Below are 19,940 nucleotides of genomic sequence, written 5' to 3' on the forward strand. Positions count from 1 at the left end.
AGGGGCATCACCGCCCCGCCCGCCCTGTGGCCCGCCCCCCGCCCGGCCCAGTGCCGCCCGAAACGAGGAGGAGGAGATGGGAGGAAGCAAGGCAGAACAACGACCATCTCAGCCGCTCCGAGGGGATCAGGCCAAACCCCGAGGCGGGGGTTCGGTGTCCCCAGACGCAGCATCGGCCCGGGAGCCCGGGGTGGGGACATCCCTAATTTGAAGCCGGGGGGAGAGGCAGGAGGAGAGCATATCCACCCCACAAGAGCCTCAGGCTAATACTCTGAATGGAGCCGGAGCCCATTATAGTGTAAGTGCCCTCCCCACCTTTCCCTGAGGCTCTGCCTCCATATCCATCACGCATTAGATAAAAGATTATGTAAAAACTGTGCCATTTCCCCACCCCAACCATGAGAACCTCACACCGAGTGCTGACAGCTAAATACTCACTGGACAGGAGCCAGACCCTGTAAAGCAAAGGGAGGGGCACAGCAGGAGGCAAGGGGGGTGAGGGAACTGACATTGAGGACTAAGAGAGTCGCACAGCACCACACCAGTGCCCCAGCCCAAGACAAGGTTTTCTTTATTTACAGAGCAGCTTGTTTTATACACAGTGTAGGGCCAGGGTGGGGGCACGGAGCAATCTCCCTCCCTCCTCTCTGACCTCTGCCTTTCTGGGTAAAGGGCTCAGAACCCAAACTGAGAGAATCTCCCCCCTCTTAAAGCAGCCTCTCTTCCCACTTCTGCATCTCAGCCATGGTAGGCTCAAGCCAAACTATCAGGCAAAGCCCTGACACCCTTCTGAGGGCCATGAGTCTATGACAACATGGCTCCACAAGGTAGGGACAACTCCAGCCCCCACACAGTCATTGCTCATGGGCTCAGTCCGTCTTGATGGGCTCCTTCTTACGCTGCCTGGTCTCCCGGACAATCTTGGCCAAAGAGAGGAGGATGGGGACAGCCACAGGCAAGAAAAGTGGTATGTAGATGGCAAATTTCTGGTCATCGGGGAAGTAGAGGAGATGGAGGAGAGATGGGTCAAAGAAGGCCCTCTCTGAGGAGGTGACTGCCTCCTTGCTGGCCTGGAAAGCCGAGTGCAGGTGTCCCGCAGCCAGCTTGGCCATGGCACTCTGCGCTGAGGCCACCGCTCGGTACACCTGTGTGGGAGCAACACCAACCGTCAAGTCCCTGGCCAGGGAGGACAACAGAAACAAGCCTGAGGATTTCACAACGGTGAGATGTCATGGTCTGCACAGGGACAGTGGCATCAGGCCCTCAGCACTCCCCCCCTCAGGGTGTCCATGCATTACCTCAGAGGCAACATCGTCTTTGATGACAATGTTCCCAATTTTGTCCAGCAGCTGAGCCAGCGATGTCAAGGTGGTGGACACAGTGGCAATGTTCTCTATGGTGTGGGCCCAGAGCAGGCGGTCCAACTCCCAGTCAGCCAGTACCTCGTTCCCTGGGCTCTCCATCAGGAACTCAGCAGGCAGCTCTTCCCGAGATAACCCAAAGAGTAACCTGGAAGCAGAGGGGAAGATCCCAGTCCACATCGCAAGTCTACTATCCCACATGCGCTCCCTGCTTTTCCTCTTTTCTGCTGCATTCAGTCCTAGCAGGGCTCAGCCATGCCTAACCACAGAATGCCTGCACGGTGGACCTCAGAAGGGTCCTCTGGGGAATCATCTAGTCCCACCCCACCCTCCTGCCAAAGGAGGTTGCACAGGATCACATCCAGCAGGTTTGGAATTTCTCCAGAGAAGGAAACTCCACAGACTCTCTGGGGAGCCTCTTTCAGTGCTCCAGCACCCTCACAGGAAAGTTCTTCCTAATGTTCAGGAAGGTTTTACCTAATGGCCTCCTGAACATAGAGTAGGACAAGCCAAGCCTCCTATCTCATGAGATGGGAGATGCATCAGCACCTCTGGCCAGAAAGCAGTGCTGGCCAGTAGTTAGCACCTCAAAGGTAACAAAAAGCCACCCTCAGCCTCCCTGAGCCTATGCAGGAGCTGCCCAGGTAGAGTTTGCTCTGACCCTACCAATTTCCAAGTGTACCAGCAGAGAACACAGAGGCCCAGGAAAGGAAGAGAGAATCCTCACCGGAGCTGGGCCAGGAAAACTTCCATCACTCGCACCATGTCCACGTCCACATGCAGTGGGAGGGAGGCTTGGGGTGAAGCAGGGGTTTCAACATTATAAACCTGCAGGAGAGCATGAGTGAGGCACAGACCGAGCCCTGGGGCTAGCAGAGCTGCAGCGCTCACTGGGGATGGGGAGCCACCACCTTGCCCAAACACTGCCAGCACCCCACGGCCCCGTACCATGATGCCACCCCAGCGGGGGCTGTGGAAGGCGTTGGTGCTCACTGGGGCTCCGTCCTTGTCCTGGATGTACAGAGGGGTGTGGGAGCGCTCAGGCACATACAACAGGAAGTTCAGCACAGGGTACAGTGAGGCAGCGCTGGAGCCTGCAGCAGGACAGGGTCAAAGAACTCCCCTGGCTGACACGAACAGCAACAACAAATGGCCTGCATGCAGCACTGGGGCAGAGCCCAAACCTGCTCCTCCTTCTACAGCAAGCCCTCAGCAGAACTGCCAGCCCAGCAAGTCTCAGTCACCCTCACTCTCACCCAGGGCTGGCACGGCCTGGTGCTGTGGGGAGGGAAGGGGCATATGCCATAGGCACGGCAGTTCCCCTTCCCTCAGCAGAGGCCAGTCCTGCTAGAGTTAGGTCAGGGGCACAGTGCTCACCCAGTCGAGCCTCCACAGGGTTGATGACATGCGGGAGGCTGTGAGCGCTCAGAAGGAAACTGGAGGACTCCTTATCAAAGCGTGGTGTGACTCCTAGGACAGCATAGTATAGGATCTGCAGGCACACAACAAAGGTGTTGCTGACAAAGAAGAGCATCCCAGGGCTCTCAGAAAGGCCAGGGCTTGATTCTCCCCATCACCTCTCCCAGCCCTTACCTGTGAGTCAACAGAGAAATTGGCCACCAAGCTCAGCTTGTCCAGGACAGGCTGCACATAACAGTTCACAGCATCCTCAATGTCCCAGTCCACAGTGTGAGATTTGGGGTCAGGGTTCAACAAGCTGAAGGTGATCTCATACCCTGCCAAGGACCCATAACCGGTGGTGGCAACGGCACAGGCACCACCCATTGATGCCAAAGCTTGGCATGCAGCTATGGTAGTGCTCCAAGAGCAACAGGACTTGACTCCCTCCTCCCTGGCCCACCGTGATACAGGGTGACACACCAGTGCCCCCAACACACAACACCTGCAGCACAGATCCCAGGCCAGAGCAACTGCCAAGGGCAAAGGAGATACCCTGGGGCCTGTTACTCCAGAGGACATCCAGGGATGCCACCAATACACCAGGAATGGGATCTCCTTGCAGGGCCAGAGGGCTTTCCCCAGGTCAGGGAATGGGGCTGGGGTGCACATCCATACCCAGGCTGGATTTCAAGTGCCGGCGGGCATCAGAGCCGAGCTGGCCGTCAGGCACGCGGTCTGAGAGGGCAGCAGCAATGGAGCTGGATGTGAAGGACATCACCTGTGTGAGCTGCTGGAGACGGGTGTGGAGGGTGGCCAGGCCCCCTCCAGCCCTCACCAGGGCACTGCGGTGCTTCCCCACATAGATGTTGATGCCCTGTGGAAGGGACACAGTGAGGGCCAGACGCAGGGCTGGCTCCTGCCAACACGCTGGAGAACAGCATAGTGCCACCTGCAGCAGCCTGGAAACAGATGCCTCCACCCAGGCGCCCCTTTGATGGGTGAAGGACTCAGAAGGTAGCACCACTGGGTTTGGCTTCCTACCTGAGGCAGAAGAGAGGAGGTCTCAGGGACCACATATGTGGTCAGAGAGCCCAACAAGGCATCTTGCAGCGGGTGCAGAGCAGCATCAGCCTCTAGGGAAGATGGAGGCACTAGCAGGGTTGGGAATTTCCCTCCAACTCCCATCTCACCATGAGATGCAGCAAAGCCAAGTCCTCTGCTCAAACAGCCTCAGCAAGAGGAACCTGCTCTTCCAAAGAGTTCCCCCAGTTACCCTGAACCCTCATCCCAGTACCTTGTGCAGTAGCCGCACGCAGTGCTACGTCCTCCTGAGCCGTGGTGATGCGATAGATGATCTCATAGCGGGACATGACACTGGTTCTCACTGTCAGGGTGGGGAAAGCCCAAGTGAAGCCATTAATCCCCAGGCCGTTTGTAGGAGTCAAGTGCTAAAACGGACAAGAGATAGCCCCAGGGAGAAAAGTGCGGTCCTTTGGGCACCAGCTTTAACCTCAGCTTAGTGACCCACGTAGTATCAGCAGCTAGGGCAGCCCCAACACCACCCAGGGCACATCCCGCTCTCTGAGGGCTGCCATCACCCACATCCCCATGGAGAGCAACTCGTCTCTTCTCTGTAGCACCCTGGAGACCTTGCTGTCTCCTCTGCTCCCATGTGCTGCCAGCTCAGGACAGGATGATGCTAGCAAACATAAGGTCCAGAGAAAAGAACTCGATGCTAGCCTCCTGATGAGAAGCTGCAGGCACACATGAAGTTCCCGGGGACGGGCAAGGCCACCCAGGAGGGTTGGCCGGGGCAGGTGATAGCCACGGGCGTCTCTCACAATTCATGGGAATCTCCATCTCCTGCACGTCCCTGAATGGCAGCGGCTTCGGCAGGTCTCCGGGCACCGACCCCGGGGCGAAAACCACGGCGACGGGCACGGTCAGCTGGAACTGAACCAAGGCAGGGTCAGCCCAAGCCCGCGGACCCGCAGGCCCCGGCCCTTCCCTCCCGGCGCTCACCGGCAGCTGGCCCAGTCCGTCGATGTCCACATAGGGCAGGGAGGCGCGGTAGGTCTCGGTCGTCTTCCACCACAGCGGCAGCCCCAGCACCACGGCGATGGCGGCGAAGGAGAGGGCAGCGCGCCGACCCCGCGTCCGCTCTGCGAAAACAGCGCTCAGCGGTAGCCCGGCACCGGCTCGGCTCCCCAGGGACAGGGCGGAAAACACGGCTGAGTGACAGCGAGTGAGCCCCAAGCACCCAGGTACCGCAAATACCTGCTTCATCCGCCGCTATCGCCGCCGCTGCCGCCGCCGCCGCCATCCTCAGTTCCCGGACCAATAGAGCGGGCGGAACCTATGCGCAACTCAGCCATTCAAAGCTCCCAGCCATCAGGGATAGCCAATAGGTGTGGACTTCGGGAAGCTGCTTCATAGACAGGCAGGCAGCAGCACCAGTCATAGCGCGGTAGCTGTCCTCAGGAGGCGGGCTCTGGCCGCACTGTGTCTACGAGTACCACGGAAGGACATACCGTGTCTGGGTAGCGCCCAGCACCGCAATCGGGAAAGCCGGGGTGGAAGAAGCGGGGGAGTAACAGTGGCTCCCCAGGGAAAGCCGGGGTGGAAGAACCAGCGGAAAAGTAGTAACAGTGGCTCCCCAGGGCCTCCTCATCCGCCCTATGGCACACCCTGCCAACCAGCAATGGCTGCAGGTGGACTGAGACCAGGCACAACTCATTGCATGAGTGAGCACAACGGGTGGTGCCCAGAAGAACTGGGCAGGCCCAGGGTTCCCGGCGGCAAGGAAGAGGCCTCACAGCGCTGTCTCTACCGTTTATTCGTTGTTAGGCTATTTGGTACACGGGGTGCACACGGCAAACACAACACAGGTGCCCCAAGGGCAGCAGCAACCGGGACTGAGAAGCTACGGCAGGGCAGGGGCACCCCCAGGCCTCCCCTCCTGCCCCCAACGCGGCCGGGCCTTCCCCCCACAATGGCCCAGCCAGAGGCCCTCACTAAAGGGGCACCTGGGTGGCTCCCTCCAGGGGCCAAGTAACCCAGGCCCCCCACTTCATCTGCAGACGTGGGGCTGGCCTGAGGGGCACACTCTCCTTCCCCTCCCCCGCGTGGTGGCTCCCCTGGGTGGCTGGGGTGGAAGCAGGGTGTGAGCAGTGGTGTGGAGGGGGCCAGGGCAGGGGCCGGGGCCGGTAGGGCGCCCGGTGGGGCTCAGTAAGCATGGTTGGCCACGTAGAGGGACTGCCCGGCAGCCCCCGAGTCGTCCCCACTGCCCTCGTACTTGCCCAGCGCAGCCAGCCCATTCACCTGCAGGGAAAGGAAACGTCAGTGGACCCCATGGACTATGGCCTTCAGAGTCCCCCTGACTCTGGGGACAGAGCCTTCAGGGTCCCCCAGTGCATGGCAACAGTGTTTGATGTCCACTGTTCCCCTGCAACAACACAGCCCCTGGCATCCCCTTCCCACGGGGACATAGCTCTTAGTGTCCCCCATCTCACTGGGCACAACCTTTGGTGTCCCCTATCACCCCAATGGACATGGCTTTTGGCATTCCTCTTCCCACAGGGACACAGCTCTCAATGTCCCATGTCACCCTAGGGAGTATGACTCATCCCACAGGGAGCTGGCCCTTGGCCCCCGTTGCACTGTGGGGACACAGCCCGCACTGTCCTCCATGGAGACAGTATTGTGTCCCTTCCATGGGGAACATGGTCCTTGTCATCCCTTATCCATGCCCTAGGTGTCTCCTGTCACCCTGTGGGACATGGCCCTCAGCATCCCAAAGTGCACAGTCATTGGTGTACCCCTCCCATGGGTGTGCAGCCCTTGGTGTCCCCACCATCCTACTAGGACACAGTCCTCAACATCCCCACCACCTCAGAGGACAGAGCCCTCAGCACCCCTCTCCTGTGGGGGCCATGTCCATCACCTCTGCACGCTTGACGAATTCCTCGGTGGCAGCAATGGCATTGTCTGGCTGCCCACGCCAGGCGCTGAGTGCTGATGCCTGCAGTGCTCGCCCATAGGAGAAGGTGAGGGCCCAAGGCCGCACTAGTGGGCACGTGTTGATAGCATTGAGGTTGATGGAAGCCTCCTCCTCACTCTGACCCCCAGACAGGAAGGTGACACCTGCAGATAATGAGGTTATGGCACCAAGAGGGCCACAGGATATCCCCCTTCTGGTGACTGCCACGTCCTGGTGCTGGTACCTGGCACGGCTGGGGGAACGGTGCGGCGCAGGGCGGTGACAGTGGCCATGGCAATCTCCTCAGGGCTGTACTTGGTGGGGCAGGAATGCCCAGGAGTCACCATGTTGGGCTTCAGCAGGGTCCCCTCCAGGTAGACATGGTGATCACTCAGTGCCTTGTAGACAGCTGCCAGCACCTGGAAAGGACATGGAGTTTGCAATGGCCCAACACAGCATGGCACAGCACGTCACAGCATGGTGCCTGCCCTGCTGGTGGTACCCCACCACTCACCTTCTCCGTCACATACTGGCACCGCTTGAGGTCATGGTCACCATCGGGCAGGATCTCTGGCTCCACAATGGGCACAATGCCATTCTGCAAAGGCCACGCAGAAAATATGAGGATTTCCCTGGACATCACCCTGACCCCATGAAAATGTGGGCCAATACCTGGACCTTGGGAGAGATGCTCAGCCCCAAGGTTCAATATCCACTCTTGCCAGTGATGCTCATCCCATTGGGGCAATACTTGGCACCATGAGGCAACATCCAGCCTCATGGAGCAGAGCCCACATTTGTGGGATGATGCCCAGTCCCATGTAGCAATATCTGGCCCCACAAGTGATACCCACCCCATGGAGCAATGCCTGGTCCTGGGGGTCAATGCCCATCCATGTGCAGCATTACTTAGCCCACCGATTTTATGTCCAGCCACATGGGATGGAGGCAATGCTGAGCCCCATGCATCTGTGGCTGTCCTTGTGGGGTAATACCTGGCCTCTCAGGTCAACATCCATCCTATGGCTCAATGCCCATCCCATGGGGTGAGGCCTGGCAACAGACACATACCTGCTGGCAGATGCTGGCGTAGCGGGCCAGGACGTTGGCATTCTCCATGATGGCGAGGGCAGAAGGGGTGTTTTCACTGATTTTCAGCACACAACGCCACTTGGCAAAGTCAGCCCCATCCTTCTTGTACTGGGCACAGCGCTCCGACAGCCCATCCAGACCTGTCAGGCATCACATCAGCACCACTGCCCCAGCCCCTGTGGCCCCAGCCCCAGTGGCCACCCTACCTACCCTGTGTGGTGGTTTCGCCATCTGTCCCAGCCAGTGGCACAACACCCTTGTCCACCTGTGAAGAGAAGGAGAAGGTGCTGCTAAACCCTACCAGCACCCTCCAAGCACCCTCAGCACCTCACAAACTCATAGGAACCCTCCCCAGACCTTGATGCCCACGACAATGCCCTTGTCTTTGATCATCTGGACGAAGGGAGTGCCATCATCAGCCTTCTGGTACATGGTCTCGTGGAAGAAGATGACACCTCCAATGCATTTCTTCACTCGGCTGTCGGCGCTGAAGAGGATCTGGCGGTACAGCCGGCGGTTCTCCTCTGTGTTCTCCACACCAATCTGGTTCAGGCGCTTTGCCATACTTCCTGCAGGCACCCAGCACCATCGTCAGCCTCAGGCATGGGGAAAAAGGGTGGCAGGGGAGACCCCCCCCACACACACTGACCTACGGACTCATCAGCAGCCAAGATGCCCTTGCCCGGGGCCACGATACGCAGTGCGATGTCCGACAGCTCCTTCTTCTGCTCGGCCGTGAGCGCCGGGTATTGGTGCGTCATGGTGCTGGTGATAGCTGCGAGCGGACGAGGTCTGAGTCACGCACCGGCGAGGTGCCCCCACCCCCACCTCCGTCACGCACCCACATCGTGTGGGGACCGGGTAATCCCCCCGCGGGGGAGATCCCGCTCCAGCCCGGGCAGCGGGCTGAGGGCACGTTGCATAAGCGGGCAATGCCCTCACCCCGGGCCGGGCAGGGCCTCGTGGAGGATGCCGGGGAGCTCCCAGCCATTTTGCTGCCTGCCTGCCTGCCCGCCCGCCCCCAGCCATCTTGAGGCAGCGCAGCTCCGCTGGTGGGGGCCCGGGGATGGAGATATCCCGGGACCGGGAATACGCCGACGGGGAGGGACGCCGGAGATGGCGATTGCCCGGGGAGGGGTGCCTGGGGGGAGGGAGAGCGTGGAAACACCCCGGGAATGGCGCTAACGTGAGAGGGCGAGACCCCAGGGGCAGAACTGGGAGTATCCGCTGGTTAGGGTACCCCGGGGACGGTGCCGTCGCACGGACTATGCCCCAGGGAGCCAGTGCTCTCCCCGGGGCGGTGATCCCCGTCCGGTACCTCCCGGGCTGGGGTTGCGTCAGCGAAGAGCGTGCCTCTAGGCTCCCCGTCTCCCCACAGACACCCTGTGCCCGACGGTCTCTCTGCCCCGGCACCCCTCCCAGCGCTGTCCGACCTCAGGGAAGCCGGCGGCGCCGCACGGAGCGCGCCCCGGAGCCTCGGCAGGGTTGCTGGCTCTCGCCGCCGGGATCCCTCTGCCGGCTCCCCTCCAACCCCTCCACCCCCGCTGGGTGCACCCTCCTCCCAGCTGCCCCTTACCGTGCAGGGCGTGTGCGGCGAGAGCGAACTGCGAGCAGCAAGCTCCCGCCCCGCGGTAAATGGGGCTGCGATGCCGCAGAGCTACGTGACCGACGGGGCGGCACCCGGCAGGACCGGCCCCCAGCCCTCTCTGCTCCGCCCTCCCCCTCCCCTCCGCCAACGCCTCACTCGCCTCCCCCTAAACCCGCCTGCGGCAACTGCTGTCTGGGGACCATGCTGTGTCACCCCTTTGCAACCCTATGCTGCTGGTGAGGACCCGTCTGTACCCCCGCCCCGTCTAGGGACCCAGCTGAGTCACCCCCTGTCATGGGCAGGAACCTCCATACCGCCAAGACACGCTGTGCCACCCCCGTGTTGCCACCCACCGGCCCCGCTGTGCTGTTCCTGGTTATGGGTAGGGGCTTCCCCTGCTACCAACTTGTTGCTGCTGGGGAACCTGCTGTGCCTCGTTATTGCTACTGGTAACTTAGGGGCAGAGAGCACCTGTACCACCCTTGGGTTGGGGACCACATTGTGCCCTCCTAATGCCACTGCCAGCTAGGGGCAGGGACCTTCTCCTCACCTCTTCTGGGCCACCCCAAGGCTGGGCATCACCGTGCCACCTAATTGTTGCTGTTGCAGAGACCCTGAGCATGTCACTTCCGTTGCCAGGGGCCAAGTCCCAGCACCATAAAGCCTCAGCACTCCAGGACAAAGTAGGAAGTCCTACAAAAGACCAGCTCTCCCCAAAAAGCTGCCTGCAGCTAGGGCAGGGACAACAACAGTGTCCCCGCTCACCCCACAGGCCAGCTGCCAGGACCATGCTCTGCCCAATCCCTGCCATAAAAGGAGGGTTTGGCTGCCCTGCATGGCCCTGAGCCAGGAAGGGGAGCACATCTTTCCCTTCATCCCAGAGTCAGGCACAGCCTCAGGCCCCCACAGCCAGCCTCATAGCTGGAGGAGGGCTGTCTAACCCCCTGGCAGCAGAATCATAGCCAGAGCAGGAAGGTAACAATGCCAGGGAGCATGAAGTGCTGCTTCACCATGAGCCACCCACACAGCTGGTAGAGGCAGAGCCATAAACACCTCGTGTCCTGGGTGTGGGGGGATGATAAAGGTGCCAGCACTCGCCCTGCACAAGGCTTCGCAGAGGGCAGGGGAAGGTGATTCCACAACCCCCCCGCAGAAGAAACAGGCCATTAAAAATCAGAGCACTTGTTGCAATGCTGCTATTTTGGGCTGTGCTAAGGGAGGGAGGTGCTGTAAGGCCCCCATGGCAGTCAGGAGCATCCTTGGGGTCGGGAACACTGGGAGAGAGGATCCCACAGGCCATGCCCAAGCACAGAAGGAGGCAGGTGAAGTTGGAGCTGTGCTGGGAGCAAGGACACCCTGAGGGACGCCCACCGTGCAGCAGCAGGAACTAAGGACAGGCGGGGAGCTGGCAGAGCTCCCAAAGCCTCGCTAGAGATGCTGCATGCCAGAGGCACAGTTGAAGAGGAGCTGTCCCCACACAACAGGCTTGTGGCCCTGAGTCCCACAATGGGAGTACAGGATCTGAGCTCCAATACCCTGCACAGAGGGAGGCAAGAGGGGGGCTCAGAGGGAATCTAGGGCAGGAGGAGGAGCAGGGGGAGGGAAGCTGGGTCAGCCTGGGCGTGCTGGCTGCTGCCAGGGCTGCAGGGTGGGAGCCTGGGGAGCACGGTGCCTTATTGAGAGCAAGCAGCAGGAGGGTGTGTGTCCCCTGCCAAGAAGGAGAGGCCCTGAGGTGGCAGAGAGCCATGCTCAGGGCCCTGTGACAGGGACGGAGCAGGAGCAACCAGCACAGGCTGAACAAGTTGTCCCCACCCAGGGCACCAGGAACTTCCTGCATCCAGACACCAGGCAGAGTGAAAGCAAATAGAACTTTATTCAAGAACTAATTACAACATTAAAAAGAAAATTTCATACTACAGGCTAGTACATCTCCGCAGCTTCCCCACTGCCACTGCCTGGCTCCACATTCAAGTACTGCTGCAGCAGGCTCTGCAACTCGGGGCAGCCAGCTGGGATGTCAGGGACAGCCAACAGGACCTGGGGACAGCAGTGGCATTAGTGACAGCATCTGGGATAAGGATTTGTGTTGCTGCAGTCACAGCAAGGGTGAAAATAATGAACCACAAACCTCACCTCTTTTATCTTCTCCTGCAATTTCTCGTGGGTTCGTAGCATTTTCTGGACTTGATGGAGCTTCACCTCCAACCCTTTGATCTACAGTGGGAGATACTTGTCAGGAACCTACCTCAAAACTGGGCAGGAAATGGTGCAAAAGGGAGACAGGACTAAGGCCAGGGCAGCCCCCTGGGGTTCCTCATACCTGTTCCAGGTACTTTTTGGAGATTCGACACTTCTCATCATTATTGTCCAGCATCAGCTGCCGCAGTTTGTCCACCTGCAAAAAGGGCAAATGCTGCTGAGCATTTACTGCGGGGCAAGAGTGCTGGGATGGGGAGCTCTACCCTACCACCCTCCTGGTTTGAGGAGCAAGGGCAGGAGTGGTCAATACAGGGGTGGTGACACGGGTTCTCAACTTCACCTGATGCTGCAGCAGAATCCGCTCTTGAACGTGGGTCGTGTCCACCTTGGGTTCCTGCAACCGCAACTCCTGCCACAGTGTCTTGGCCTCTGTCTCAGCATGCTGGAGCAAGCGCTTCAGCTGGAAGACATCTGCCTCCAGCCTCTGTGGGGAAAAAGGAGATGCTGAGACAGATCCTGTGGTCAGCACCCTCGAGGCGTGTAAGCCTGGCAAACCCCCTTCACACACCTTGACTTCAGCACTGTGGTCAATGAGTTGTGTAATCTTATTGTCCCGCTGCTTCAGCAGGTCCTGCAGGTGCTTCTCGGACTGCAGGGGAGAAGTGGTGTCAGGCAGTGCCTAGCCATGGCTGCCCCTGGCACCTTGAGGGAAGCTGGGTTTATGTTCAGGAAGGTCAGATGAGCCAGGAGCACCCTTGGGCCATCGCCAGAGCTGGTCACCCAGATTTCTCCATGCCCTAGATCAGCGCCTGTCCCAGTTTGGCTCTGGCCTGGGGGTAAGTGCTGGCCCACTTTTGGCACCGACTCACCTCCATCTTGTCCCTCAGCTTCTTGTTCAGCTTGGTGATGGTGGCCTTATGGATCTCTATTTTCTCCTCACTCTCATCTGTCACCTTCTCCAGCTGGTGCTGCAGGTCAGAGCTGGAAGAGGACAGCAGTGTGGAGCAGGTGGGGAAAGCAGCCAAGGGCAGTGCTGGGTACTGAACCCCATCCTGGGCATCCCACCAACTTCATGGTGGCAGAGACCCATGCACCACCCTGGCAGACTGGAAAAAGTCCTTCTAGGCATGGCAGCAGAGGGCTAATTCGGAGCTGGGGTGAGAGTCAGACCCCAGACAGGCTACCTACAGGAGAAGCTATACCCAGGAGAGCAGTGCCCATGTGCTCAATGTGAGCCCCAACAGAACTCACATTTCCTTACGCAGTTCCATGAACTTGTTCTGCTCTTGCTCCTGGATGCGGTAGCTCAGCATGGTGAGGTCAGAGACCACAGCTTTCAGTGCATCCACACTCTCCAGCAGACCTTCCTCGGGCTCTGTGGGTGGGGAAAAGGTCAGCCCATGTGCAAAGAGCCAAGTAGGGTGGTGGGCTGCTCATCTCCCCATGCAGGCAAGCCCTGCAGCTTCAGAGCAGGGTCCAGGGCAGGGTGACAGCCCCAGTACCTATTTGCCTTATTGCAGAAGCAGGTTTGTCCTTGGTAAACACACTGCCATCTCCAGTAGCTTCATTGGCATCTGCAGAAGGAGGGGATAGGTGTACTACGATCAGCCCTGCATGAGCTCACTTGCACCTCCATGTGCCCCAAGAAGCTAAGAATTCCCTGGACACTTGCTGGAACCATGACCCCACCCACAGTTGCCACAAAGCAACAACCAGGGAACCCACAGGAATGGCACTGGGCTCTCTTTCTCACCCAGAATGGGAAGCAGTGATCACCACCCCAGGACCTCCCCAGCACCCAGACAATGGATGACAGTTCACCTCTCCCTGAGACTGCTTTCAGGATGGTGCCCACAAAGGAGCTCCTGGGATAGGGGGTGCGGTATGTGGGGGTGCGGCAGGCAGGAGTCACAGGACGGTGTGGCGTCTGCCAGCCTGGTGTCCGTGGAGCTGGGGTCCGAGCTCTGCTGCTTGATGGAGCATTGTCATCCTTCAGAGGGAGAGCACATCATCAGAGCATGACTTGTGACAGCTCTACACTGCCCCAGCAAGCTGGGCAGGTTTTGAAGCCATGCCATAAAGAGCCACAGATATCTGATCCTCCCCTGGTCCACCCCCAGTCCTTATCTGGCTCTCACCTCCTCTTGCAGAGAGTCCCTAAGGCTGTCAGCAAGTTCCTGCAGCCTCAGCTTGCTTTTGCTGATGTCTGTTGTGCCCCAGGAGACTTTGTTCCTCTTCAGCTGCAAGTCAAGGAGCTCAGCCTTGGTACTTTCCAGCTCCTTGCTGAGAGCAGCCTGCTCTTCCCTGCAGGACAGCATCAGCCTCAGTAGGAACCATTCTTGGTGTGATATGGGGATGCTTCTCATGCCTGCCTCCCATCATGCCACATGGGTGGTGCAAACCCAACTTACTTAGGCAGCTTCCCCCAAGAAATGATCTGCTGGGCTACTCCACAGCCCCTCCCACCCACCTGAGCCACCACACTTGGCCAGGGCAGCAGTAAGTGGAGCCATGGCCTGCCCTGTGTGTCCCCCACCCCCTCCAGGCAGAGCTCAGTTTCCCAAAAATAGAGGGCTTTAGCAGAGGTGATGAGCAAGGTTGGTACCGCAGGCACTGCTGGGATTCCATCAGCTCCTCACACTGCAGGCTGCGCTCCTGCAGGGTGGCCAGTGCAGACTTCAGCCTGGCCTCCTCCTCCAGCAGCTGGGTGCGGGACATGCGGTTCTCCTGATCGATGAACTGTAAGAGGGTGGGGGTCCTAGCCATGAGTACCCAGACTGAGACCTGAGGGCACCCCAATAGGACCCCCAGCACAGTCCCTCCCACACCTCAGGCTGTTCTTTCCAATTAGGGGCAGCTTTACCCCAACAGGCCAACCCCTGGAGACCAACAATTTAGCAGAGACATAGGACAGGCTGGGGGACAGAACCATGAGCTGCTCAACCACTTCCCCAGGAATCACCGCTGGGCAGGACAGAGAGGAGAGCTACGTGCAGGATTGTAAGCACCCTCGCTGTGATTGTCCCTGTCTCCCCCACAGGAGGCTAATCTCACTGCTGGCCAGCTGCCAGTACTCCCACGAGGCTGTGATGGGGGCCGGCAGCACGTGATGGTGCAGACAGGGTGAGGCAGCTCTTACCTCCCGGCACTCGACTGCCTCCCGCAGATCACGGTGCAGCTCACTGCACTCCTGCTGCAACCTGTCCCTCTCTTGCACCAGCCTGTGGAGATGGAGATGGGATCAGGAGATGCTGCATTTTAGGAGCAAGGGGTGGTAGGAGGTGGCTATGGAGAGGGAAGTCAATGCCCTGTCCCAGGGCTCAGACCCACTGGGCCATCTCCTTCTGCTGCATCTTGTTCTCCTGCTGCAGCGCATCGTGCTCCTGCTTCAGGCTGGCCAGATTCACCATCAGGGAGGTCAGGTCTGCAAGGGGGAGAACTGTCAGTGCAAGGGTGGAAGAAAGGGGCAGTGAGGATGAGGCAGCCTCAATGTCAGACATCCTTACCTTCACTGAGGTGTGAATTGGCCACTGTCAGCTGCTCCAGCTGAGCCACCCTGTCCTGCAGGGTCACTGAAATCTCCTCCAGCTGGCAGGACATCTGCAGAGACACAGTGCCCTCTGGGCTTGCTTTTGGGCTGCTCTGACCCATGGGGTGTTCCCATGGAAAGGGCTACTCCAAGTCACTCCATGTCTGGGATCAGTTAGGCTACACAGGAGCATCCCAGACACCCCCAGGCACAGTTCAGCACTAGGCAACTCCCTACCTCCTTGTGGGCTTGTAGAGCTTCATCAGCTTGCTGCCTCAGGGCATCCCGCTCCTCCAGGCAACTCCGAAGCTTGCCAGGCACCCTCTCCAGCGTAGCTTGGCACCCGGACACCAAGGCTATCACCTGCTCCCACTGTAGGGATGTAGCACCAGGCAGAGCTCAGCACGGCACTAGCAGCGCTGGAGCCAGGGCAGCACAACTACTGCACTGCCCTACTGCGTAACCAGGGATGGGTCTGGCTGTCCACACTACTCAGGACACGTAGCACTCCAAGAGAGAGCAAAGCGGTGCTATCCCACACCATGCTCACAGGGAAGTGAGGAGCTGACCCCATCACCAGTTCCTACCAGGACATCCCTCACCTCCACATCCAGGGCTTTCCTTTCCTCCTTTAGATTTTCAAAGGTGACATCTATAAATTCCCGGAAAGTCTGAGCCTCAGCAGCTAGGGATGCCTGTGGGGCAGGAAACGGATCAGCATTGCCTTGGTGGAAGGGTCACGTTCAATAGTGTTGGAGAAAGGAGAGTGCCAGCCATGAGGCCAGATCTGCAGCAGCTTCCCAGCAGCAGCACCAAGAAAGCTCTGATGGACTCAAGCCCACTAGCTGCAGACCACCACCCAGAGCATAGCCCAAGCTCAGGACAAGGGGATGCCCTTCCTGCCCCCGCTAAGGACCTGGGTGGCAGGCAGCTAAAGATGCCCACTCACTCAATACCTGCTGGTCAATGGCACCTTCCAGCAGCGTGCCAAGCTCTTGCTGCGAGGCCAGCCTCTGGTCACAGATACTGATCTGAGTGCTGGCATGGGCAGAGAATGCCTCTAGGAAGCGATCTCCCTGCCAAGAAAAGGATGCAGTGTGTCACACAAGGGGCAACTTCCAGGAGCCATCCCTGCATACTGCTGCAGCCCAGGACAGAGCCCAGCATACCCTACCTCCTCCTTGGCTTGGAGGGCTTCTTCTGCTCGCTGCCTCATGGCATCCCGCTCCTCCAGGCAGCTCCGCAGCTTGCCAGGCACCTTGGCCAGTACAGCCATACACTGTGACAGCTGCTCTTGCTGCAAGGGGAGATGGCACCAACTATAGCTGATGGCTGTCATGTACCTCAGCAGCAACAGCATGTCCCAAAAGCCATGGGAGGCCAGCCAGGCTACGCAGGGACTCACCTCCTCAGTAAGGGCTCTCTGCTCATCCTGCAGGCTCTGAAAGGTGTCCTCCACAACGCCCTGTAACAGGAGCCTCTGACTTCTCAAGGTGCTCTATGAAGCGACAAGGACATTGGCATTTAAGCAGCACTATACACGTGTTTTGCCCTGCCTGTCTGAGGACTGACACACTAGTTGCATGCCAGCTGGCCAAGACGCACCATATTTGTGTTTGCCTGCCCCAGCTCATGCTGCAGGTCCTCCTCCATTCCCCGCTGCCACTGCAGAGCCTCCATTTTCCTCCACAGGTGCACGTAGAGGTTGCGGTACATCTCCTCCTCCTAAAGGCAGCCCAGCAGAGTGGAGGAAGCTTCCTACCAGCCCTGCTGGACTCTGGTATCCAGCAGAAGCCATTAAGCCATGACACCTCCCCCAACATGTGCCAAGGATGTTTCCATACACAAAGGGCTCAAATCCAGCAAACTCAGCAGCTTAAGCCAGGCACATAACAGCTGGAGCAGCATCAGGCACATGATGTTATGCACCACACCGTGACACAGCACTGCAGCTTTACTTCCACTCCACTGGGCCTGTAGTCTAGCCAGGGTCACCATCCCATGGGTGGCACATGGGCACTGTCACAGGGAATGGGGTGGCATTGCCTCATGGAGGACTCTTACCCCTTTGGGGTGAATGACGTCAGTCTGTGTGAGCACGTCCCTCTGCTCAGCTGGCCCCACGCTGGGCAGTGGTTGCTGGCTCTCCTGCCAGTCTTGCTGCCGCAGTGAGAGGGCTTCAATAATAATGAGGCAGCTCTCCAGTCGCCTCTCCAGCTCTGCCCGTGGCAGGGACTTCAGCTGCTCCTGGGGAGAGCTGGGGACAGAGAGAGGGATTGGTGCAGGGACAACCTAGAGGTACCACAGCCCTGGATGCAGGGACATATCCTCACACTTACTGCCAGAGCAGGGAGTCTGTTTGGGTAGCACTGTCCTTGATGCAGATGAGGCTGCTCATGGATGTGTTCATGCTCCTCTCCCACAGCTCACGTGGGGTGATACTGGTGCTAGCAACCACAGTGGACACAGGAGTGATGCTGGTACTGGCAACTATGGTGGGCACGGGGGTGATGCTGGTGCCGGCAGTCACGGTGGATACAGGGGTGACGCTGGTGCTGGTGGCCGCGGTGGAAACCTGGTGCTGCCAGGGGGATCCAGAGTGCAGGGCCCTGGGACTGGGCTGCATGGTAGGGCCAGCATAGTGCTGCCAGGGGGATGTGGGATCTGAGAACGGGCTGCACAGCAGGGCCAAAGGGGTGCCGCCAGGGAAATCCAGGGTGCAGAGCCCCCAAGCTGGGTTGCACAGGGAGGCCAGCACAGTGCTGCTGGGGGCATTCATGATGGAGGATCCAAGGACTGGGCTGCACAGTGAGGATGGCATGCTGTTGCCAGGGGACTCTAGGAGTGGGCTGCATGCAGAGGCTGTCACAGTGATGCTCTGGAGATCCATGACTGGGCTGCACTGGGAGGCTGGCATGGTGCTGTCCTGGGCATCTGGGATTGGACTGTGCAGGGGGGCTGGCATACTGCTGCCCAGGGAATTTGGGACCAGGCTGCACAAGGAGGCTGACACTCTACTGCTTTCTAGGGGAGATGAGACTGGGCTGCAAAGGGAGGCCTGCACAGTGCTGCCTGGAGGACCTTGGACTGGGCTGCACAGGGACACTGGCATGCTGCTGCCCTGGGGATCCAGGAGTGGGCTGCACTGGGAGGCTGGCACGGTACTGTCTAGGGGATCTGGGACTGGGCTGCACAGGGAGACCTGCACAGTGCTGCTGAAAAACTCCAAGGTGCAGGGCTCTTGAGTGCGACTGCCAGGGGGCTCCAGGCTGGCATAGCTAAGGGGCTGCAGGGTAGGAAACTTTGGAGACTCTGAGGCACTGGGAACCAGGGTAGGAGTCCTGAGGGGCTCCAGGATAGTGCTGCTGGAGAGCTCTAGGGTACAAGGCTGGGGGGCTGGAGTGGTGCTGTTGCAAAGGAACAGAATAGCATTTCTGGGGGGCTCTGGGGTGCACAGCAGAGTGATGCTACTGGGTCGCCTTGGCATGCAGGTCACCGAGGTGGCAGAGTCATGGTCCTACAGCATATTTGGAGTTGGAGAGGATCAGGGCTGCTCTACCCTTCCCCTGAGCATCCCATAGCTGTTTCACCCGTTTCCCCATTTCCCCTATCCCAGCAGGTACAGCTGTTCTCCCACTGCCCTAATAGCCCACTCCAGTATCCCCAGTTCTGGTACATCTCCGCAGCACCTTCCATTTACCCCCACCCCCAGTCGCCCCACCCACCACATACAGACCCTCACATTGACCTTAAGCCGCAGTCGACGGAACAACGGCGTGAGGCTGGTGTGCTCGGTGTTCGCCCGCGATTGCTGCCGCAGGTCCTGCAGGGGTAAGCGACGGCGCCGGGGCCGCTCCTGTGCCTAGGGTGGAGACAGCACCGGCGGTCACCGGCGGCAACTGTTTCCGCTTTCCCCCCCCCAGCTCCCCCGCGCAACCCTGAACGGTCAAGTCTGGCCCGCCCACTCGCCCATCCCCGGGGCTCTCCCGCTCAAACCGGGAGGCCCAAATCGGTGTCCCATGCCGAGCCTCCCAGCCCGCACTCACGGTGGGGACTCTGTCGGCCCACATGGCTCCACTCAATCCGGCTCTAATTTAGGTTCCGGTCTTGCTCTCAGCTCCAATCTTAGTTTTGACCCGGCTTCAGTCGCAGTCCTAGTCTCAGTTTAGGCCCCGCTCTCGGCCCTGCTCCATTCCTGAGCTGGCCCTCCTCTCGGCCCGGTTTCACTGCCAACAGCCCTCTCCCACCGCTGCCCATTCGAAACCCCCGCGCGGCTCTGATTGGCTGCCCCGCGTACACGTCACTGCCCCTACAGGCCGTTAGAGGCGCGCGGGGGCCGCCGGTAGTGGGTGGTAGTGTGGGTGGTGCTTGGCAATAGGCCGCGCCCCCTGCGCTGTGCCCGGCGAGCACGGGCTAGGCGGGGGCGCGCAGCCCGTGGATGCCGGAGGTGGTGGAATGGGCAAAGGACCCCACTACATCCCCGATCCTAGGGCCTTTCCAGGTCCTGCCCCGGGGAACCAGCCCTGCCCGCCTCCCCAGCGCTGCTCCGAGCCCTACCTGAGGCGACCTTGAGGGAACTAGCCCTACACGTTCCCATGGGGTTCTGCTTCGCCCCAGGGGTCAAGGCAGCATCCACAGCAGTGCCCGCGGCTCTCGGGTTTATTGCTCCCGCGGGGAGAGGTACAGCGTTAGGGGAACGGGGACCCAGCCCAGCAGGGTCCAAACCTGCTGCCAAGGTGTGTGGGGAGGGGGATGTCCCTGAGCAATGCCGGGGGTCCCAGCCACGATGGC

The 19,940-nt window shown here is 59.6% G+C and overlaps 2 protein-coding genes across 2 annotated transcripts; both read right to left on the bottom strand.

The window, feature by feature from the left end:
* Positions 1–635: 635 nt before the first annotated feature.
* PIGS (phosphatidylinositol glycan anchor biosynthesis class S) lies at positions 636–5,085 on the bottom strand. The gene is made up of 12 exons (XM_054394254.1): positions 5,040–5,085; positions 4,785–4,924; positions 4,604–4,715; positions 4,057–4,146; positions 3,804–3,895; positions 3,438–3,636; positions 2,955–3,097; positions 2,739–2,853; positions 2,310–2,455; positions 2,089–2,189; positions 1,299–1,509; positions 636–1,145 (listed from the first exon to the last, which is right to left on the bottom strand). The coding sequence occupies exons 1-12, from the start codon at positions 5,083–5,085 to the stop codon at positions 870–872; spliced, it is 1,671 nt and encodes a 556-aa protein (XP_054250229.1). The 3' UTR covers positions 636–869.
* Positions 5,086–5,987: 902 nt separating this feature from the next.
* ALDOC (aldolase, fructose-bisphosphate C) lies at positions 5,988–9,436 on the bottom strand. The gene is made up of 9 exons (XM_054394206.1): positions 9,410–9,436; positions 8,483–8,608; positions 8,191–8,402; positions 8,044–8,098; positions 7,813–7,973; positions 7,256–7,339; positions 6,986–7,160; positions 6,706–6,905; positions 5,988–6,083 (listed from the first exon to the last, which is right to left on the bottom strand). The coding sequence occupies exons 2-9, from the start codon at positions 8,592–8,594 to the stop codon at positions 5,988–5,990; spliced, it is 1,095 nt and encodes a 364-aa protein (XP_054250181.1). The 5' UTR covers positions 8,595–8,608; positions 9,410–9,436.
* Positions 9,437–19,940: the final 10,504 nt, after the last annotated feature.

This window comes from Indicator indicator, chromosome 30 (assembly GCF_027791375.1).
Source record: "Indicator indicator isolate 239-I01 chromosome 30, UM_Iind_1.1, whole genome shotgun sequence".
NCBI classification, from domain to species: domain Eukaryota; kingdom Metazoa; phylum Chordata; class Aves; order Piciformes; family Indicatoridae; genus Indicator; species Indicator indicator.

Coding starts and splice junctions, on each gene's coding strand:
- PIGS (XM_054394254.1), bottom strand. CDS start 5,085: ATGGCGGCGGCGGCGGCAGCGGCGGCGATAGCGGCGGATGAAGCAG. Junction 2,854..2,954: donor ATTTCTCTGTTGACTCACAG/GTAAGGGCTGGG, acceptor GTGTGCCTGCAG/ATCCTATACTATGCTGTCCT. Junction 2,190..2,309: donor CCCGCTGGGGTGGCATCATG/GTACGGGGCCGT, acceptor GCTCTCCTGCAG/GTTTATAATGTTGAAACCCC.
- ALDOC (XM_054394206.1), bottom strand. CDS start 8,594: ATGACGCACCAATACCCGGCGCTCACGGCCGAGCAGAAGAAGGAGCTG. Junction 8,403..8,482: donor GGCTGCTGATGAGTCCGTAG/GTCAGTGTGTGT, acceptor GGGTGCCTGCAG/GAAGTATGGCAAAGCGCCTG. Junction 7,340..7,812: donor ACGCCAGCATCTGCCAGCAG/GTATGTGTCTGT, acceptor TGGCCTTTGCAG/AATGGCATTGTGCCCATTGT.